The sequence below is a fragment of the Pseudophryne corroboree genome, chromosome 3 (assembly GCF_028390025.1).
Source record: "Pseudophryne corroboree isolate aPseCor3 chromosome 3, aPseCor3.hap2, whole genome shotgun sequence".
NCBI classification, from domain to species: domain Eukaryota; kingdom Metazoa; phylum Chordata; class Amphibia; order Anura; family Myobatrachidae; genus Pseudophryne; species Pseudophryne corroboree.
In genome coordinates this window covers 596,423,014-596,441,266 of record NC_086446.1, presented here as the reverse complement: position 1 = coordinate 596,441,266, position 18,253 = coordinate 596,423,014, and the positions used below count along the sequence as shown (strand labels likewise).

Genomic DNA, 18,253 nt, shown 5'->3' with positions numbered 1-18,253 from the left:
ATTTTAATAGGCACAACTAAAAGGCACCTCAGGTAAACAATGGAGATGGATGGATACTAGTATACAATTATGGATGGACTGCCGAGTGCCGACACAGAGGTAGCTACAGCCGTGGACTACCGTACTGTACTGTGTCTGCTGCTAATATAGACTGGTTGATAATGAGATGTAGTATGTATAAAGAAGAAAGAAAAAAAAAACCACGGGTAGGTGGTATACAATTATGGATGGACTGCCGAGTGCCGACACAGAGGTAGCTACAGCCGTGGACTACCGTACTGTACTGTGTCTGCTGCTAATATAGACTGGATGATAATGAGATGTAGTATGTATAAAGAAGAAAGAAAAAAAAACCCACGGGTAGGTGGTATACAATTATGGATGGACTGCCGAGTGCCGACACAGAGGTAGCTACAGCCGTGGACTACCGTACTGTACTGTGTCTGCTGCTAATATAGACTGGATGATAATAAGATGTAGTATGTATAAAGAAGAAAGAAAAAAAAACCACGGGTAGGTGGTATACAATTATGGATGGACTGCCGAGTGCCGACACAGAGGTAGCTACAGCCGTGGACTACCGTACTGTACTGTGTCTGCTGCTAATATAGACTGGATGATAATGAGATGTAGTATGTATAAAGAAGAAAGAAAAAAAAAACCACGGGTAGGTGGTATACAATTATGGATGGACTGCCGAGTGCCGACACAGAGATAGCTACAGCCGTGGACTACCGTACTGTACTGTGTCTGCTGCTAATATAGACTGGATGATAATGAGATGTAGTATGTATAAAGAAGAAAGAAAAAAAAACCACGGGTAGGTGGTATACAATTATGGATGGACTGCCGAGTGCCGACACAGAGGTAGCTACAGCCGTGAACTACCGTACTGTGTCTGCTGCTAGTATAGACTGGATGATAAATAATGATATAAAAAATATATATATATCACTACTGCAGCCGGACAGGTATATATTATATAATGACGGACCTGCTGGACACTGTCTGTCAGCAGAATGAGTTTTTTAATTTTTATAGAATAAAAAAACACCACACAAGTCACACGACGAGTGTACTTTTTCAGGCAGACATTCAGTCACAATATACTATACTGGTGGTCAGTGTGGTCAGGTCACTGGTCACAGTGGTCAGTGGTCAGTCACACTGGCAGTGGCACTCTGGCAGCAAAAGTGTGCACTGTTTAATATGTACTCCTGGCTCCTGCTATAACCTATAACTGCTCCCCAGTCTCCCCCACAATTAAGCTGTGTGAGCACAGTCAGATATTATACATAGATGATGCAGCACACTGGGCTGAGCACAGATATGGTATGTGAGTGTGACTGAGTCACTGTGTATCGTTTTTTTCAGGCAGAGAACAAGAACAGAATGGATTATTAAATAATAATAAATTATAAAACTGCACTGGTGGTCAGGTCACTGGTCAGTGGTCATCAGTCACTAGTATAACTCCTCCTAAGCTCCAGTAAGTAAATGAAGTGTCTCACTCTCACTCTCCTATCTATTTTAATTTCTAAACGGAGAGGACGCCAGCCACGTCCTCTCCCTATCAATCTCAATGCACGTGTGAAAATGGCCGCGACGCGCGGCTCCTTATATAGAATCCGAGTCTCGCGATAGAATCCGAGCCTCGCGAGAATCCGACAGCGTGATGATGACGTTCGGGCGCGCTCGGGTTAACCGAGCAAGGCGGGAAGATCCGAGTCGCTCGGACCCGTGTAAAAAAACATGAAGTTCGGGCGGGTTCGGATTCAGAGAAACCGAACCCGCTCATCTCTAATAACACTAACTTCCAAAGGAGCTCTGCGGCACACCTGCTAGTGCTGCAGAGTTACAGTACTTGGCTCTGTCCCAGGAGCCCTGCTAACACCTGCAATAGGAACAGGACGGCTCCCACCTGGTAATGCTCAGCCTGCGCAGCAGCAAATGATGGTGCACCCGCTGCTGCTTCTGGACTGTGAGATGGGACCCGCCAGTGAATGCTGATTCTGCATACTGCAGAGAGTCTGACCCATCGGCTGTTATCACACAGTCCTGCCAATCTACTGCTGTCTCCAGTCCCTGTAGCACTACTTTATATAATTCTGTAATTCATGTGTGTGTGTGTGTGTGTGTGTGTGTGTGTGTGTGTGTGTGTGTGTGTGTGTGTGTGTGTGTGTGTGTGTGTGTGTGTGTGTGTGTGTGTGTATATGTTTTCCCATTTTATTAAGGGGTGCATAGTGATTTAACGGGGATGGGGGGTGGAGTTGGTTTGAACGCACTGCTTAACATGTTATTTTTATGCCACTGACCTTTTAATATCATTACCAGAGCCAGCCCTAATCAATATGGTGCCCTAGGCAAGATTTTGCCTAGTGCCCACTAGCACCGCTGCTAGTTCCACCTCTGACCCTGCACCCCTTTCCTATCACCATCACCCCTCAGTCATACATTATGGTGATCCTACTCCCTATATTTTAAATAGGAACAGAGCGCAGAGTCGTACCACTTTAACTTATGTATGTTACTAATCACAGTAGTGCTCTTTATTCACATTACATCACATTGAATTGCTCCTTGGACACATTACACCACACCATATTGCTCTTTATTCACATAAGACCACATAGTAGTGCCCTTTCTATACGTTACACCACACAGTAGTGCACCTTATACACATAATGCCACACATTAGTAATGCCTTTATACACATTATACCACACAGAAATGCCCCTTACACATATGACACACATTATTAATGTCCTTATAAACATAAAGCGCCTTACACATTATGCCAACCTTTATTAATGTCCTTGTACACATAATGCCCCTTGCACTTATGTTGCACATTATTAATGCATATATACACATGACACATAATGCCCCTTACACATATGCCGAACACTATTACACAACAATCCTACCCACACACAGCACTCACACGGCCACTAACACCGTGAGCTCGCCTCTGCTTGGATACAGATGTGTTCTCATACATCTTATCTCAATATGCCATGCAGCTCCCGTCCAGATCTGCTAATGTTGGGTGCCTTTTTTGCAGAAAATGTCTTATTTTCATTGTTATGTGACTAGGATGCACAAGTAGCTTCTGCTTAAAAAAATTATATGTAGCATGCCTATATTCTGTGTGTAATTGTGGCTATATCTGCATATGAAAAATGCTACTTTACAGAGATTTCCAGGAATACACTGTAACATAGCATTTTGTATGCAGATACAGCCGCAGTCACACACAGAATATAGTCATTTTAATTAGCAGAAGCGGCTTGTGCCCCTAGGCATTCCAAATGCCCTAAGCATTTTCCTAGTTTGCTTACGCCTAGGGCTGTCTCTGATCGTTACAAACTGGTTTTATTACACATTGTGAACTAAGAGACAACTTTCCATGGAACCATGTTCTAATGAAACGTCATTTTTAATATATAATTATATTTTTCAACTGCCTGAAAAATAGTTGATTGTACCACCATTATGTACATATATGTAGAGGAGACAACAGTTTGGTCTAGGTCAGTGGTTTCCAAACTTTTTGGAATCACGGCACCCTAGAGTATCAGAATTTTTTTCACGGCACCCCTAGGCCAATAGTTTCTTATTGAAAAATTTAGAAAGAAATATTAAATTAAGTAAATTGTCTTTATATGTCATCCTTAGTGTCACTTATGTGGTGAGGGACAAGATTTGCTTCTGATTGCCAATATATTTTATGATTGGCAGCCACCAGCACTGGTTTTGCTTTTTATATTGACCATGAATAATTTGAATTGGTTCTGGACCACCAACCCGAGGCACCCCTGCAAGTGTCCTGAGGCACCCTTGGGTGCCACGGAACACAGTTTGGGAACCACTGGTCTAGGTACTTCATCCAAAATATTACAGCAGCTCACTATTAAGTATGTATATCTGACAAAGAGACTCTGGGCCCGATTCAGCATTTTTAGCAGGAGTACAGAAATCATTATTTGGCAAATTCTGCACTCCTGCGCATGCGTGCATGCCGCTGCATGCATGGGTGAGGACTTAGATTGCAATTGCACATGATTGCAATCTAATTCCCAACAGGACGGCAGTGTTTTATGGGTGGCGTTGGGGGGGGGGGGGGTGCGGTCCAGTCAACGGCGACGTGTCTCGACCTTTGCATGTCTCGACTTTGTGTGATGTCACACTCAGCCACTGTGACCCGAAATGTGGCGAATAAAGTACATCACTGCTTAGTCATGAGCTCGCATTTCACGGAGGGGGGGGGGGGGTGTCATGCAGGACAGCTTTGCCCTGTGCTGGGCAGCCCCCTGCATGCTAGAGAAAGGAGTTGTAGTTTTGTGATTTCTTGCAAAACTACAACTCATGCTGGATTAGGCCCTCTGTGTGATCCCCATTTTCCACTGTGTCAATAACCCAGGTTTTTGCCAGGTCGCGGCTCAGTGGAAAAGGGTCTCAAAAAAAATAACCCTGGTTAAGCTACCTGGGAATCTTGGTAAGAGTGGAATGTAAACTGGTAACCCGGGTCCCGTTACAGGCCTATGGAGAGCTGGATCACTGGTGCCAGCAGAATAGAAAGATTGCATACGGGTGCAGTGTCAACTGATAATAACCCGGGTCGAAGCTGCGGTGTGAACGGGGTCTACCCGCATTAGAACAGTGTTCAAAAACCCAGGCCAGACCCGGAATTTAGGTGGAAAAGGTTATCTAGTTAGGTCTCCGCCTTTGACAGTAAAAAAAAAAAAGAAAAACCCACCAATAGCAATAACTTAATTTTTCCAAAAATCATCAGCCTATATTTGACAAAATACTTTCATTATGAATTGTGAGTAAACAACTACCAAATATTAATTTCTTTTTTACTACTGAAATGTTATAACTACTTTACCTGCTGTGTGGTTTCACTGGCATTCCCAACACTTAGGGGCTGAGTCAGACACTACTGCGTCGGGTGTGGTATGGAGGGTCGACAGAAACTAGGTCAACAGTGTCTAAGTAGACCACTATTGATCGACAGTAACTAGGTTGACAGGGATGCTAGGTCAACAGAGTCTGTAGGTCGACATGGTCTAGGTCGACAGGTCAAAAGGTCGCCATGAGTTTTTAATGGGGTTTTTGTGTTGTTTTGTCCGTACAGTGACACGGAACCCAAATTAGTGCACAGTGTCGCCTCGCATGGCGAGCGAGCTTCAGTTTCTATTCCCAATCGTAGTCCGCGTGGATCATTAAGTATGAAAAAGTTTTAAAAAAAGAAGAAAAATGTGAAAAACTCTCATGTCAACCGTTTGACCTGTCGACCTAGAACATGTCAACCTAGAGACCCTGTCGACCTAGTTACTGTTGACCTATAGTGGTTGACCTAGACACTATCGACCTAGTTACTGTCGACCTAGAGACCGGATACCACTGCACCTATGTGTGTGACTATGCAAATACTGCTACATGCCCTTAGTGCCCTCTAGTGTACATCTATGCATCTGCATGTGCAAGAACTAAGATGCCCACTTTAAATGTCTTTAGATGCAATCATCAGTTGCACCATTGAAACTTGCATGAGCCCTATGCTAGGTGCAGATTCTTCCTCAGAGTATGGCCTCCGCTGTGAGCGATTTAAGCTCCTGAGTTTGCAACACTTTCAGTGATACACCCATAACGCCCCCAAGATGGACTATCTTTGTGCGCCTAAATAGCCAGCTCCCAGTGACAGCCCAGGAACACCCAACACATTTCCAAGACACTTTGGATACCATGCAAAGTGCAGGCTAATCTTTCAGCCTTCACACCCAGAGAAGAGTCTCTGATTCTGCTTTGGCTACCATCAGGGGCGGATTGGCTATAGGGCTCACCAGGAAGATTCCTGTTAGGCCGACGTGTCTATTGAGCCTGTTTTGTGTGTTGTCATTTGACCACACACCCCACATGACCGGCAGCCAACCACGCTCAGTACACTGCATTGTTGCCATTCATTCTGTTATTCCATCTCTGCAGTACAGCAACCAGGGCTGGCCCAAGATGGGATAAACTTTCTAAAGGCGTGCCACAAAAAGTGGTGTGGTCTTAAAAGAAAAGGGTGTGGCTACACAATTGTACTCCCCGTGGTACAGGGTGATAGTGGGTGACAGGGAGATAGTAGGTAACTAGTGAGGCAGGGGTGACAGGGAGTTAGGGGGTGATGGTGAGGCAGGGTTGACAGGGAAAAGTGGGTGACTGAGGCAGGGGTGGCAGGGAGATAGTGGGTGAGTGAGGCATAGGTGACAGCAGGCCCAGCTCCAGGCCTACTAGCACCCCGAGCTAGAAAATTTTGAAACACCCCCCCCCCCCCCCATGCGCACGCCTAAGGTGTGCGTGCTCCTGGAAAAGTGGGTGTGGCCTCACAACTTCATATTATCAAACTATAAATAAATATCTTTTCACACCCCCTCTACACTCACAATTAGCAGCCTTACACATAGCAGCCACAGTAGTGTTCCTTGCACATAATGTCTCCAGTATAGTGCCAGATACACATAATGACCCCAGTAGTGCAGTGCCAGATAGACACGACATGCCCCCCAGCACTGCCAGATACACATGATATGCCCCCCAGCAGTGCCAGATACACATGATATGCCCCCCAGCAGTGCCAGATACACATGATATGCCCCCCAGCAGTGCCAGATACACATGATTTCCCCCCCAGCAGTGCCAAATACACATGATTTTTCCCCCAACAGTGCCAGATACACATGATATGCCCCACAGCAGTGCCAGATACACATGATATGCCCCACAGCAGTGCCAGATAAACATGATATGCCCCGCAGCAGTGCCAGATACACATGATATGCCCCGCAGCAGTGCCAGATAAACATGATATGCCCTGCAGCAGTGCCAGATACACATGATATGCCCTGCAGCAGTGCCAGATACACATGATTTGCCCCGCAGCAGTGCCAGATACACATGATATGCCCCCCAGCAGTGCCAGATACACATGATTTGCCCCCAACAGTGCCAGATACATATGATATGCTCTGCAGCAGTGCCAGATGCACATGATTTGCCCCGCAGCAGTGCCAGATACACATGATATGCCCTGCAGCAGTGCCAGACACACATGATTTGCCCGGCAACAGTGCCAGCTACACATGATTTGCCCCCACATACACATGTCCCCACAGTGCCAGATACATATATGCCCCACAGTGCCAGATACATACATGCCCTACTCAGTGCTAGATATGCCCCTAATGCCAGATACACATGTCCCCACAGTGCCAGATATGCCCCCAATGTCAGATACACATGTCCCCCAGTGCCAAATATGCCCCCAGTGCTAGATACACATGTCCCCATAGTGCCAGACATGCCCCCAATGCCAGATACACATGTCCCCACAGTGCGAGATATGCCCCCAATGCCAGATACACATGCCCCCAATGCCAGATACACATGTCCCCATAGTGCCAGATATGCCCCCAGTGCCAGATACACATGACCCTATAGTGCCAGATATGCCCCCAGTGCCAGATACACATATCGTTACAATGCCAGATATCCCCCACACACACACACACCTGCCCCTGTGTTGCTCACCGCGCGTCTGTTGCTGAGGCTGCTGCTGGTGCTGCTCTTTAGCTGAGGCCAGGAGGAGAGCGCCTCTCCTAGCCCTCATCTCCGGCGGCTGTGGCAGTGTACAGCTCCAACTAGGCGTCGGTCCGCAAGCCAATCAAAGCTCATGGTCTGGCAGCCAATCAGGAGCCTCAGCTGCTGAAACGCAAGCTCTGATTGGCTCACAGGGCGGCGCCGGTTAGCAAGGAGTCAGGTTTACACAGGGGACAGGCTGTGCATGCAGTGCACGTCTCTGCTAGGAGACAGACACTGCAGTGCTGCTGCTGTAGGGACTGCTCCAATTTGGCGGCCAAAGCTAGCGGCGCCCATAAAGTGCAGCACCCTGTTCGGCCGCTCTATTGGAATGTGCCTGGAGCCGGCTCTGGATGACAGGGAGATAGTGGGTGACTGAGGCAGAGGTGACAGGGAGATAGTGGGTGACTGAGGCAGGGGTGACAGGGAGATAGTGGGTGACTGAGGCAGAGGTGACAGGGAGATAGTGGCTGACTGAGGCAGAGGTGACAGTGAGATAGTGGATGACTGAGGCAGGGGTGATAGGGAGATAGTGGGTCACTGAGGCAGGGGTGACAGGAAGATAATCGGTGACTGAGGCAGGGGTTACAGGGACATAGTGGGTGACTGAGGCAGGGGTGACAGGGAGATAGTCGGTGACTGAGGCAGAGGTGACAGGGAGATAGTCGGTGACTGAGGCAGGGGTTACAGGGAGATAGTGGGCGACTGAGGCAGGGGTGACAGGGAGATAGCAGGTGACTGAGGCAGGGGTTACAGGGAGATAGTGGGCGACTGAGGCAGGGGTGACAGGGAGATAGTAGGCGACTGAGGCAGGGGTGACAGGGAGATAGTGGGCAACTGAGGCAGGGGTGACAGGGAGATAGTGGGCAACTGAGGCAGGGGTGATAGGGAGATAGTGGGTCACTGAGGCAGGGGTGACAGGGAGATAGTGGCTGACTGAGGCAGAGGTGACAGGGAGATAGTGGATGACTGAGGCAGGGGTGATAGGGAGATAGTGGGTCACTGAGGCAGGGGTGACAGGGAGATAGTCGGTGACTGAGGCAGGGGTTACAGGGAGCTAGTGGGTGACTGAGGCAGGGGTGACAGGGAGATAGTGGCTGACTGAGGCAGGGGTGACTGGGAAATAGCGGGTGACTGAGGCAGGGTTGACAGGGAGATAGTGGGTGACTGAGGCAGAGGTGATGGAGATAGTCGGTGACTCAGGCAGGGGTTACAGGGAGATAGTGGGCGACTGAGGCAGGGGTGACAGGGAGATAGCTGGTGACTGAGGCAGGGGTGATAGGGAGATAGTGGGTCACTGAGGCAGGGGTGACAGGGAGATAGTCGGTGACTGAGGCAGGGGTGACAGGGAGATAGTGGGTGACTGAGGCAGGGGTGACAGGGAGATAGTGGGCGACTGAGGCAGGGGTGACAGGGAGATAGTGGCTGACTGAGGCAGAGGTGACAGGGAGATAGCGGATGACTGAGGCAGAGGTGACAGGGAGATAGCAGGGGACTGAAGTATGGGTGCCAGGCAGAGAATGGGTGACTGAGGCAGGGGTTACAGGGAGATAGTGGGCGACTGAGGCAGGGATGACAGGGAGATAGTGGGCGACTGAGGCAGGGGTGACAGGGAAATAGTGGGCAACTGAGGCAGGGGTGACATGGAGATAGTGGGTGACTGAGGCAGGGGTGACAGGGAGATGGTGGGCGACTGAGGCAGGGGTGACAGGGAGATAGTGGGTGACTGAGGCAGGGGTGACAGGGAGATAGTGGGTGACTGAGGCAGGGGTGACAGGGAGATAGTGGGATAGTGGCTGACTGAGGCTGGGGTGACAGGGAGATAGTGGGTGACTGAGGCAACGGTGACAGGGAGATAGTGGGTGACTGAGGCAGAGGTGACAGGGAGATAGTTGGTGACTGAGGCAGGGCTTACAGGGTGATAGTAGGTGACTGAGGCAGAGGTGACAGGGAGATAGTGGGTGACTAAGGCAGTGGTTACATCATCTATCTCTAACTGCAGCCCACTCCTTGGCCAAAATTTACTAAGAATTCGAGTTTGTCCGATTTGTGTTTTTTTTTCTAAGTCCCAATCCGGGAATTCACTAAGCACCAATCTCGGCAGTGTTTGGACTATTCGTAATGGTTTGATTAGCAAAGTTCAGAAATACGAATGAATAGACCATCGGTCAAACACGGCTGTTACTTCATACAATACGGGCATTCACTATTCATTCGTATTTGGGTGTTAGTCTCTGAGTGCTCAAGTGCGGGTCTGTTTTTTTTCGATTCGTTAAAAAAAGCAGCAAAAAAATAGACCTGCTTTTTCCAGTCGAGTTTGGATAACCATGCACGGATCAGTGAGATCTGTGCATGGTTATCTCTGGGAAAGGGTCTGTTTAGTGTTGAAACTTTTAAAAAAATTGCGTGGGGTCCCCCCTCCTAAGCATAACCAGCCTCGGGCTCTTTGAGCCGGTCCTGATTGTCAAAATATGGGGGGAAAAATGATAGGGGTTCCCCCATATTTCATCAACCAGCACCGGGCTCTGCGCCTAGTCCTGGTTCCAAAAATACGGGGGACAAAAAGCGTAGGGGTCCCCCGTATTTTTGAAACCAGCACCGGGCTCCACTAGCCAGGTACATAATGCCACAGCCGGGGGACACTTTTATACTGGTCCCTGCGGCCCTGGCATTACATACCCAACTAGTCACCCCTGGCTGGGGTACCCTGGAGGAGTGGGAACCCCTTAAATCAAGGGGTCCCCCCTCCAGCCACCCAAGGGCCAGGGGTGAAGCCCGAGGCTGTCCCCCCCCATCCAAGGGCAGCGGATGGGGGGCTGATAGCCATGTGTAAAAAATGTGAATATTGTTTTTAGTAGCAGTACTACAAGTCCCAGCAAGCCTCCCCCGCAAGCTGGTACATGGAGAACCACAAGTACCAGCATGCGGTTGAAAACCTGGCCCGCTGGTACCTGTAGTACTACTACTAAAAAAATACCCCCAAAAAAACAGGACACACACACCGTGAAAGTATAAGTTTGTAGTACTGCTACTAAAAAACAGGACACACACACCGTGAAAGTATAAGTTTGTAGTACTGCTACTAAAAACAATATTCACATTTTTTACACATGGCTATCAGCCCCCCATCCGCCACCCTTGGATGGGGGGGACAGCCTCGGGCTTCACCCCTGGCCCTTGGGTAGCTGGAGGGGGGACCACTTGATTTAAGGGGTTCCCACTCCTCCAGGGTACCCCGGCCAGGGGTGACTAGTTGGGTATGTAATGCAGGGCCGCAGGTACCAGTATAAAAGTGTCCCCCGACTGTGGCATTATGTACCTGGCTAGTGGAGCCCGGTGCTGGTTTCAAAAATACGGAGGACCCCTACGCTTTTTGTCCCCCGTATTTTTGGAACCAGGACCAGGCGCAGAGCCCGGTGCTGGTTGATGAAATATGGGGGAACCCCTGTAATTTTTTTGGCCATATTTTGTCAACCAGGACCGGCTCAAAGAGCCCGAGGCTGGTTGTGCTTAGGAGGGGGGGACCCCACGCAATTTTTTTCGGATTTTTAACGACTTTAAACACCTTTTTAAGGTACACAATGAAGCCCTGCACGGATCTCACAGATCCGGCCGGGATTACTTGTGTTTTGTCAGGCAGTGTTTTACTCATCACTCCCGTAAAACACTGCCTAACATTACGAATCCCATCGACATCGGAAAAAAAGAATTGGGAAAAGTCGGCAGCTTAGTGAATGATCGGATCAGGATTCAAAAAGTTGCAGTAAAATGCACCCGATACATATTCGAGTTCAAACACCCTTCAAAACGGCAAAAACACGAATCTTTGTAAATATGCCCCCTTGTTCTTTTTTGCCTGCTGCTTCTCGCCTGCTCTTTATAAGCTACATTCATTTCTACTCCCACCAACTTTTGTGAGGTAAAGCTTCATGTTGGTCATAAAATGTGAAAAATTGCATGAGGTGAAATATAAATAAAATTTTAATACTTATGAATTATGGTGGACTATGGATATTTGGGCAGCTAGTCAATTTCATGCGTGTTTTTATGTGGAGGCCTGGAGCTGTCTTCCCATCTTGTCCTACCAATAGCAGAGGGGCATGATGGTTTGGAAGTGTTGGTCAGGTGTAGGTAGGACCTCATTTGTATAAAAAAAAAAACACTCCGAGTCAGAACCCAACCTCACCGGTCCTGCTGACCTGGCAGCAGGCAATGATGTGATTCAAATGTGGACGCTAAAAGCACTGCACAGCATCTGTGCAAAAATATGTAAAAGCCTTGTGTAAAAAGACTCCCATTGCCAGCTAATCTGATTTTCTGTTGCATTCAAAGATGCACCATCTGATCAACTGCATGATCATGGCCAGCCACTCAGGATGTCTGGCAAAATTAGCTGCTGGGGCTAGTGAAACTGTGTGAGGATGCTTCAACACACTCTGGTAACCTAGTAAAATACTTAAAGTGGTTTCTGCAATAAAAGAACACTGAGGTCAGAATGATTAAAATTCTGGCTACTAATATTTGTATCTGAGCTCCAAAGGTAAGTAATACAGACATCCCCTTAAACATATGAGAAATTGGCTGCTGTTGAAGAGATATACTGTGCCTTGCAGCTAATGCCCAAACCTCTGTTGCACATTCAAAATCGTGTTCCTCTGTTAATACCTGGCATATGGGAAGGAGAACTAGCATTTGTGAGGGATGTTTGCTTGACAAATTGGCAACGAAAATTGCTGTGGACCCAATATGCTTTGAGTGTAGAGAACCTAGACATTTGGGCTAATCTAGGTGTAGTTTCCATAGAAACAAGCCAAGTGCCCAAGTTCATCCACAATCCAGCTTTACCAAGTTACTGACTGCTAGAGAACGGGTTGGGGCCCACCAGGGATTTCCCCTGTATACCTGTGGTCCAGTCCAACCCGAGTCCACTTGTTTTGGTACACAAGCCAAACAGGAGTTATCATTTCTACACTGATTTTGAAAAATGAAACGAAGTTTCTAATTTCGACACATACCCGATGCCTAGAATTGATGAGTTAGTGGATCATTGGTGAATAGTCAGTACCTTTATCATGTTAGATCTACTGGTAGATTTCCCTAATACCATCTGCCAAGGTAAAGGCAGCCTTTCTAGCCCTTTTTGTGCTTCACGTTGCTGCCACAACTTTTCAGAGGGCCATGAATCAGATCGTGATGCCAACAAGGAGTTCTGCATACTTAGAAGATATAGTCATTGTATCCAGGACTGGGATTCACATCTACCACAAGTGAAAGCAATGTTGGTATCTCTCAGGGCACTGGTCTGACTGCCAATTATGAGAAGTGCACATTGGCCATGTGAGAAGCCAAGTACTTGGGGTATATGCTAGGACATGGTCAAGTCAAACCCCACAATAAGACTCACCTCTAGTCTCCAAACCTTTAAACGTTCCCTGAAAACTCACCTCTTCAGACAAGCCTATTAAATTCCAGACCCACCCACATAACCTTCAATGCTTCCCTATCTAATTACATCCTCTCTGTACAGTACACATAACCTCACATATATTTTGTCTTTTTTTACTCTCAACCCCTCCTGACCCTTTGCTAGGTTCTTAATGGGTTGTATGATATGACCACCCAGCAATGTTGGCAATCTGGTGGACCATTATGCAATAGGTAGCATCTATTCTTTTGTATCAATGCCTATTTCCCTATAGACTGTAAGCTTGTGAGCAGGGCCTTCCTACCTCTATTTCTGTCTGTTTTTACCAAGTTTTGTTCAGTTACTGTTGTTCTAATTGTAAAGCGCAACGGAATATGCTGCGCTATATAAGAAACTGTTAATAATAAATAAACAAAATGCCCAAAATGGAGCCTGTCAGAGACTGCCCTGAACTGGTACAGAAGAACAAGCCTAGAACTTTCCTGGGTCTAGTATGGTATTATCGCCAGTTCATGGCAAATTTTGCCACTAGAGCTGTTCGCCTTACCGAGCTCCTTAAAAAAAAGGCTTATCCAGACAAGTTGGTCTAGTTCGAAGCAGCAGAGGCTTTCTGGCAGGACCTTTGAATAGATCTGTATTCAGCACCAATATTCCACGCACCAGACTTCAGCAGAAGATTGTATCTCCAAATGGAAGCATATGCAGTGGGCTTTGGTGCTTTGCTCTCACATGGGTTTGATGGGATAGAGATAGCCATCCTCTGTATTAGCTGCAAAATTCTGCCTAGGGTGACAATATACTCCTTGGTGAAGAACTCACAGGGGTACTATATATGCTGTTGGTTTTATGTTTGGTACTGGAGCCAAAGAGACTCTGGACAGGGGGGGGGGGGGCTTGTTAGTTGTAGAGCTGGAGCCAAAGATACGCAGGGGGGCTTGCTGGAGCTAAAGAGAGATGTGGAACAGGAGCAAACATGATTTCTGGGGGCAAGGGTATATCTAGAGGTCCGATCGCCCCAGGCAATGTATGTAGAAAGGAATGGCAGCAGCTATCTTGAATACCTGCTGCAATCCCTCTATTCCCGCAGCAGCTGCCAATATCATGCCTAGATCACATTGCATATGTGATCAATGATAAATGGGCCCCTTAATTTCCACTCTCTTTTTTTGCTTACCTTTTTTCCTGCCACTGGTGTGGTATCAATGTCAGGAACTTTACATGGCAATGCTGAGGGCTGCCCCTCCCCCCAGTGATTATGACAGCACTGAGTGCTGGCCCCACCCCCCTGATTATGGCAGTGCCAGATGCTGGCCCTGCCCCCACAAATTGGACACAGCCTGGGAAGTTTATTTCAGGCCAGGACGAGCCTCCCTCACTGTGTCTGTAGGCTGGAGAGGCATTTAGGGGTACCCTAGCCACCCCCCCCCCCCCAATCAAGGAGGATATACTTATTCATCTGCCCCCTACATCCTTTGTCTCCTCCTCCTGAGTGTGGCAGAGATTGCCAAGTGCTGGCCCCGCCCCACTGATTCTTGCGGGGCTGGCAACATAAATAAGTGCAGTACTGCTCCGAGCGGCTGCACAGAGGCTGCATCAACCATATCATTCTACCCCCTGGTTCTGTTAAGTCGAGATGAGCTGCACTGAGACATATTTCAGCTCGCACTAACCCCCACGCCGGTTAGCTTAAATGTGTGAAAAGTGACCCAATTGGATGGCCAAACATCCAGCACTTTGGTAGGGTTTAGCTATTTTACATGGCGAAACACGGAGTGTCGTGCCGCGCGATCAGCGCAAAAAAATAATAATAATATTGCCCGCCATTACACTGGGGGTGGGAAGGGTATTTTATTAGCTGGGGATCCATAACTACGAGGGGGTAGAGGGGTAATGCTACTGGAGAACAATTACCACTAGGGGGGTCTATTGCAATTGGCCATTGGAGATAATTTTACGATAGGGACCTATGGACATGGGGTGGTACAGGACAACCTCTAGGCAGATTATTTTTAAACAAAATATTTAATTTATTTTAAAAAATAGCTGTTTTATAAATAAAATAGATGATTCACGAGGGTCATTTAGTAAAAAATTGTAACCATAACACTTACAGACAAACAACACAACTTGCCTTTCAGGTACCCATTTAATATCCAAGTCTATGTTCCCATGTTTACATAAGCATAGGTGTATATAGTCTTTAGAGCATTCATTACATTGGTTTCTGCTAATTTCTGTGCCGGTAAATGGTGAAGACAATTATAGACTGTCAATATTCTAAATAGGGAGTCAGACAGCATGAAGAACATGTGACAGTGTAGGACAGGGCAAACGGAAGGGCTGACTTCAGCTAATGACCTGTCTCCTGAATGTCCCTCCTCATAGTTCCCTTTCGGATAAGACTGTATCATTTTCAGAATTCCAGCATGTCAAGACAATGGGAGGATGAGGCATCAGGATCAATCAGTAAAAATATCCTTGTTTACCAGACAGATCTCTGTTGGAAGGGTCAGAGGTTTGGTCTGTTTCATCCTCTTCCGTCTGATAATGTGTCCACTGAAGATGATAAAGAAGAGGTCACTGCAAAACAAGATCATTCACACCAGAGATCCAGGGAAGAAAGACCATCATACAAGGTTCCTTTCAAAGAGGACTAGATACTAATCTGCTATTTACACTTGGATTTGTAAAATGTTTTTTCTTCTGACCTTCTGTTTCTACTTCCGATTTAATCAAGTGAACCCATTGGGTAAGTACTGTTTTTAGTATTTTACATTGTTAGACTGCCTGGGTTCAGCATTTCTATATGTTACACATCAATTAAACAGTTCTTATTGGAAGACAGCTCAAGATCCAGCAAATCTGAACATTGGCAAAGCCACGTATCAGAGTAGGGTGGATGACAATTTGCTGGCAAAGTTACAGTTATGAGCTCAACTCTAAAGAACTCATTTTAATATAAACTCTAAATCAATTGATCTAAAATAAAGCCGCCCACTATTTGTGTGTCACATGCAAAAGTGGCGATTTCTTTGTAAGTGCATATTTGCACCTTTGTGCTATACTTGCCCCTAGCCCTAACAGATGCACTAAATGACTGTGAATGCTGATGCAAACAATGTAACTATGAACAACAATATTTAACAATTCTTCCAGTTGAGGGCTGAGTTTAGAGTGGCCACTAAACTATTTATTGTGACTGATTACACCTTTTAATTAGCGATTATAGGATGTGCCCATTAACCATATCTTAATTTAACTGTTTCCCTGGTATAAATAGGCGGTCAGTTATTAAAAGGGAGGGCTAGATTACTTACATAATAAATATAACTGTATATGTGGAGCATTGTTTAATTTATGTGTGCACATATAGCTAGTACAAAGTAATGTTAGATAGGAGCTGCTGACCTCCAAAGACGTCTTAGGGGCTTATAGAGGAAAGTTTGTAGTACTGTAGTACAGTGTTGTCCAATACTATAATATATAATGAGCTATATCAATACGCTTGTGTGTACACTATATATATATATATATATATATATATATATATATATAGCAGTGAATTGGAATCTTTATCTTGCATATGAGTTGTAACCTTTGTCAAAGTGGGTTTGGTGCTTTGGATGATTCATTAACTTACAATTAACATTATCATGTATAATAATTCTAAGTTCGTTAAGCTTGGAGCTGATTTTGATCATTTTAGCAAATTACATCATTTGTCAAAAATCTAGCGTAGTACAGTAGCTGTTTCTAAACGCAGCACGGAAATTATATATGCAATCTTATAGCGATTAATATTGCTGAAAACTGTTACACTGTATTATTGAAGTATACGTTTTATCATTGTATTATAGAGTGCACCTTTATTTGCACTTATGCGTGGTTATTTTAGACCAAACCAATCCTTTGCTCAACAACAATAATTTGGAATGACACCAGACTCAGGATGGTATCCAATTAGCCCCGAAAATGTTGTGCCAGCAAAAACTGGGTTGTTTTTATATATTTTTTAATCGCATTCGTCTATTTTTATTTCGCCGGCATCCTATTGTTACACACGAAAACCCGCTGTTTTTTTGTACGAAAATATATAGGGTCTTTGAATAAGCTGCAGACCTATGTATTTTCGCAGCTGCAATCGCTGAAGAAAGGCCAGCTTATTGTGAATTTGTGCCAGCATCAGAGATTAAGCCAAACCCCCAACAGCATCAGGGGATAAGCGCCAGCTATTGGGGATAATTGGCTAGCCCCCGGCAAATCCATTATCCGTGTTAAATTATCGTGGATAATTGGATACCCCCCTCAGTATTTAAATGATAAAAATATATCTATTATTTTTGCAGTGTAGTAACTTCCAAGTGATGGATGTAAACTGCCCTGAACTTTGAAGATTCTCCCATTTCTTCCTTGTCTCACCTTTGCCATTTTCCATTTACATTAAGACATTATTAGAAGTCTTTCTTGACTGCTTATGAAGTGTATGTAGTATATTGTGTTTGTGTAGATTTTGTGCTTTTAGATGCTAGATTTCTGTTTACTAGTAAAACTATAACAAATAATTTTTGTGAAATATTAAAGTAAGATTTTAAGTTCATGTAATATGTGCACTGTGTAATATGGTGGCAATATATAAACAACTTATGATATATAAATAAATGTGTCTACCCATGCTGGGGTTGTTCATTAACACCTGAAAACCAAAACAAATGTTAACCTTGTATAAGATTATCCTCCATACAGTGTAATCATTTGCAGTAAGTATATAATAATGAGATCTCTCCACTATCTCCAGCTCTAGACCCGTGTTCTGCCTACATAAGTCTGAATGAGCCTTGGAGAAATACTGACCACTTGTTTAACGAGTCCCAAGACAAACCGATGTGTGACAACCACCTTGACGGCGAGTGGTATCGGTTCACTGGTATGGCTGGAGATGCTATGCCAACATTTTGTATTCCGGAGAACCACTGTGGCACGCATGCACCAATCTGGCTAAATGGCAACCACCCAAATGAATCAGAGGGCATTGTGCAAAGACAAGCCTGTGCCAGCTACAGTAATAACTGCTGCCAGTGGAACACCACTTTGGATATCAAGGCTTGCCCAGGAGGTTACTATGTTTATCGACTAACAAAACCAAGTGTCTGCTTCCATGTCTACTGCGGACGTGAGTATCCTTTATATCTAGACACAGAACCG

General features: G+C 45.9%; 1 protein-coding gene across 1 annotated transcript in view; it reads left to right on the top strand.

Moving 5' to 3' along the window:
* The first annotated feature begins 15,597 nt into the window (after positions 1-15,597).
* OIT3 (oncoprotein induced transcript 3) overlaps positions 15,598-18,253 on the top strand; it is a 54,011-nt gene continuing 51,355 nt past the window's right edge. The window contains exons 1-2 of the mRNA XM_063963695.1: positions 15,598-15,800; positions 17,847-18,221. Coding sequence (XP_063819765.1) covers positions 15,743-15,800; positions 17,847-18,221 — 433 coding nt within the window. The 5' untranslated portion in view covers positions 15,598-15,742. The remainder of the gene's footprint in view (positions 15,801-17,846; positions 18,222-18,253) is intronic.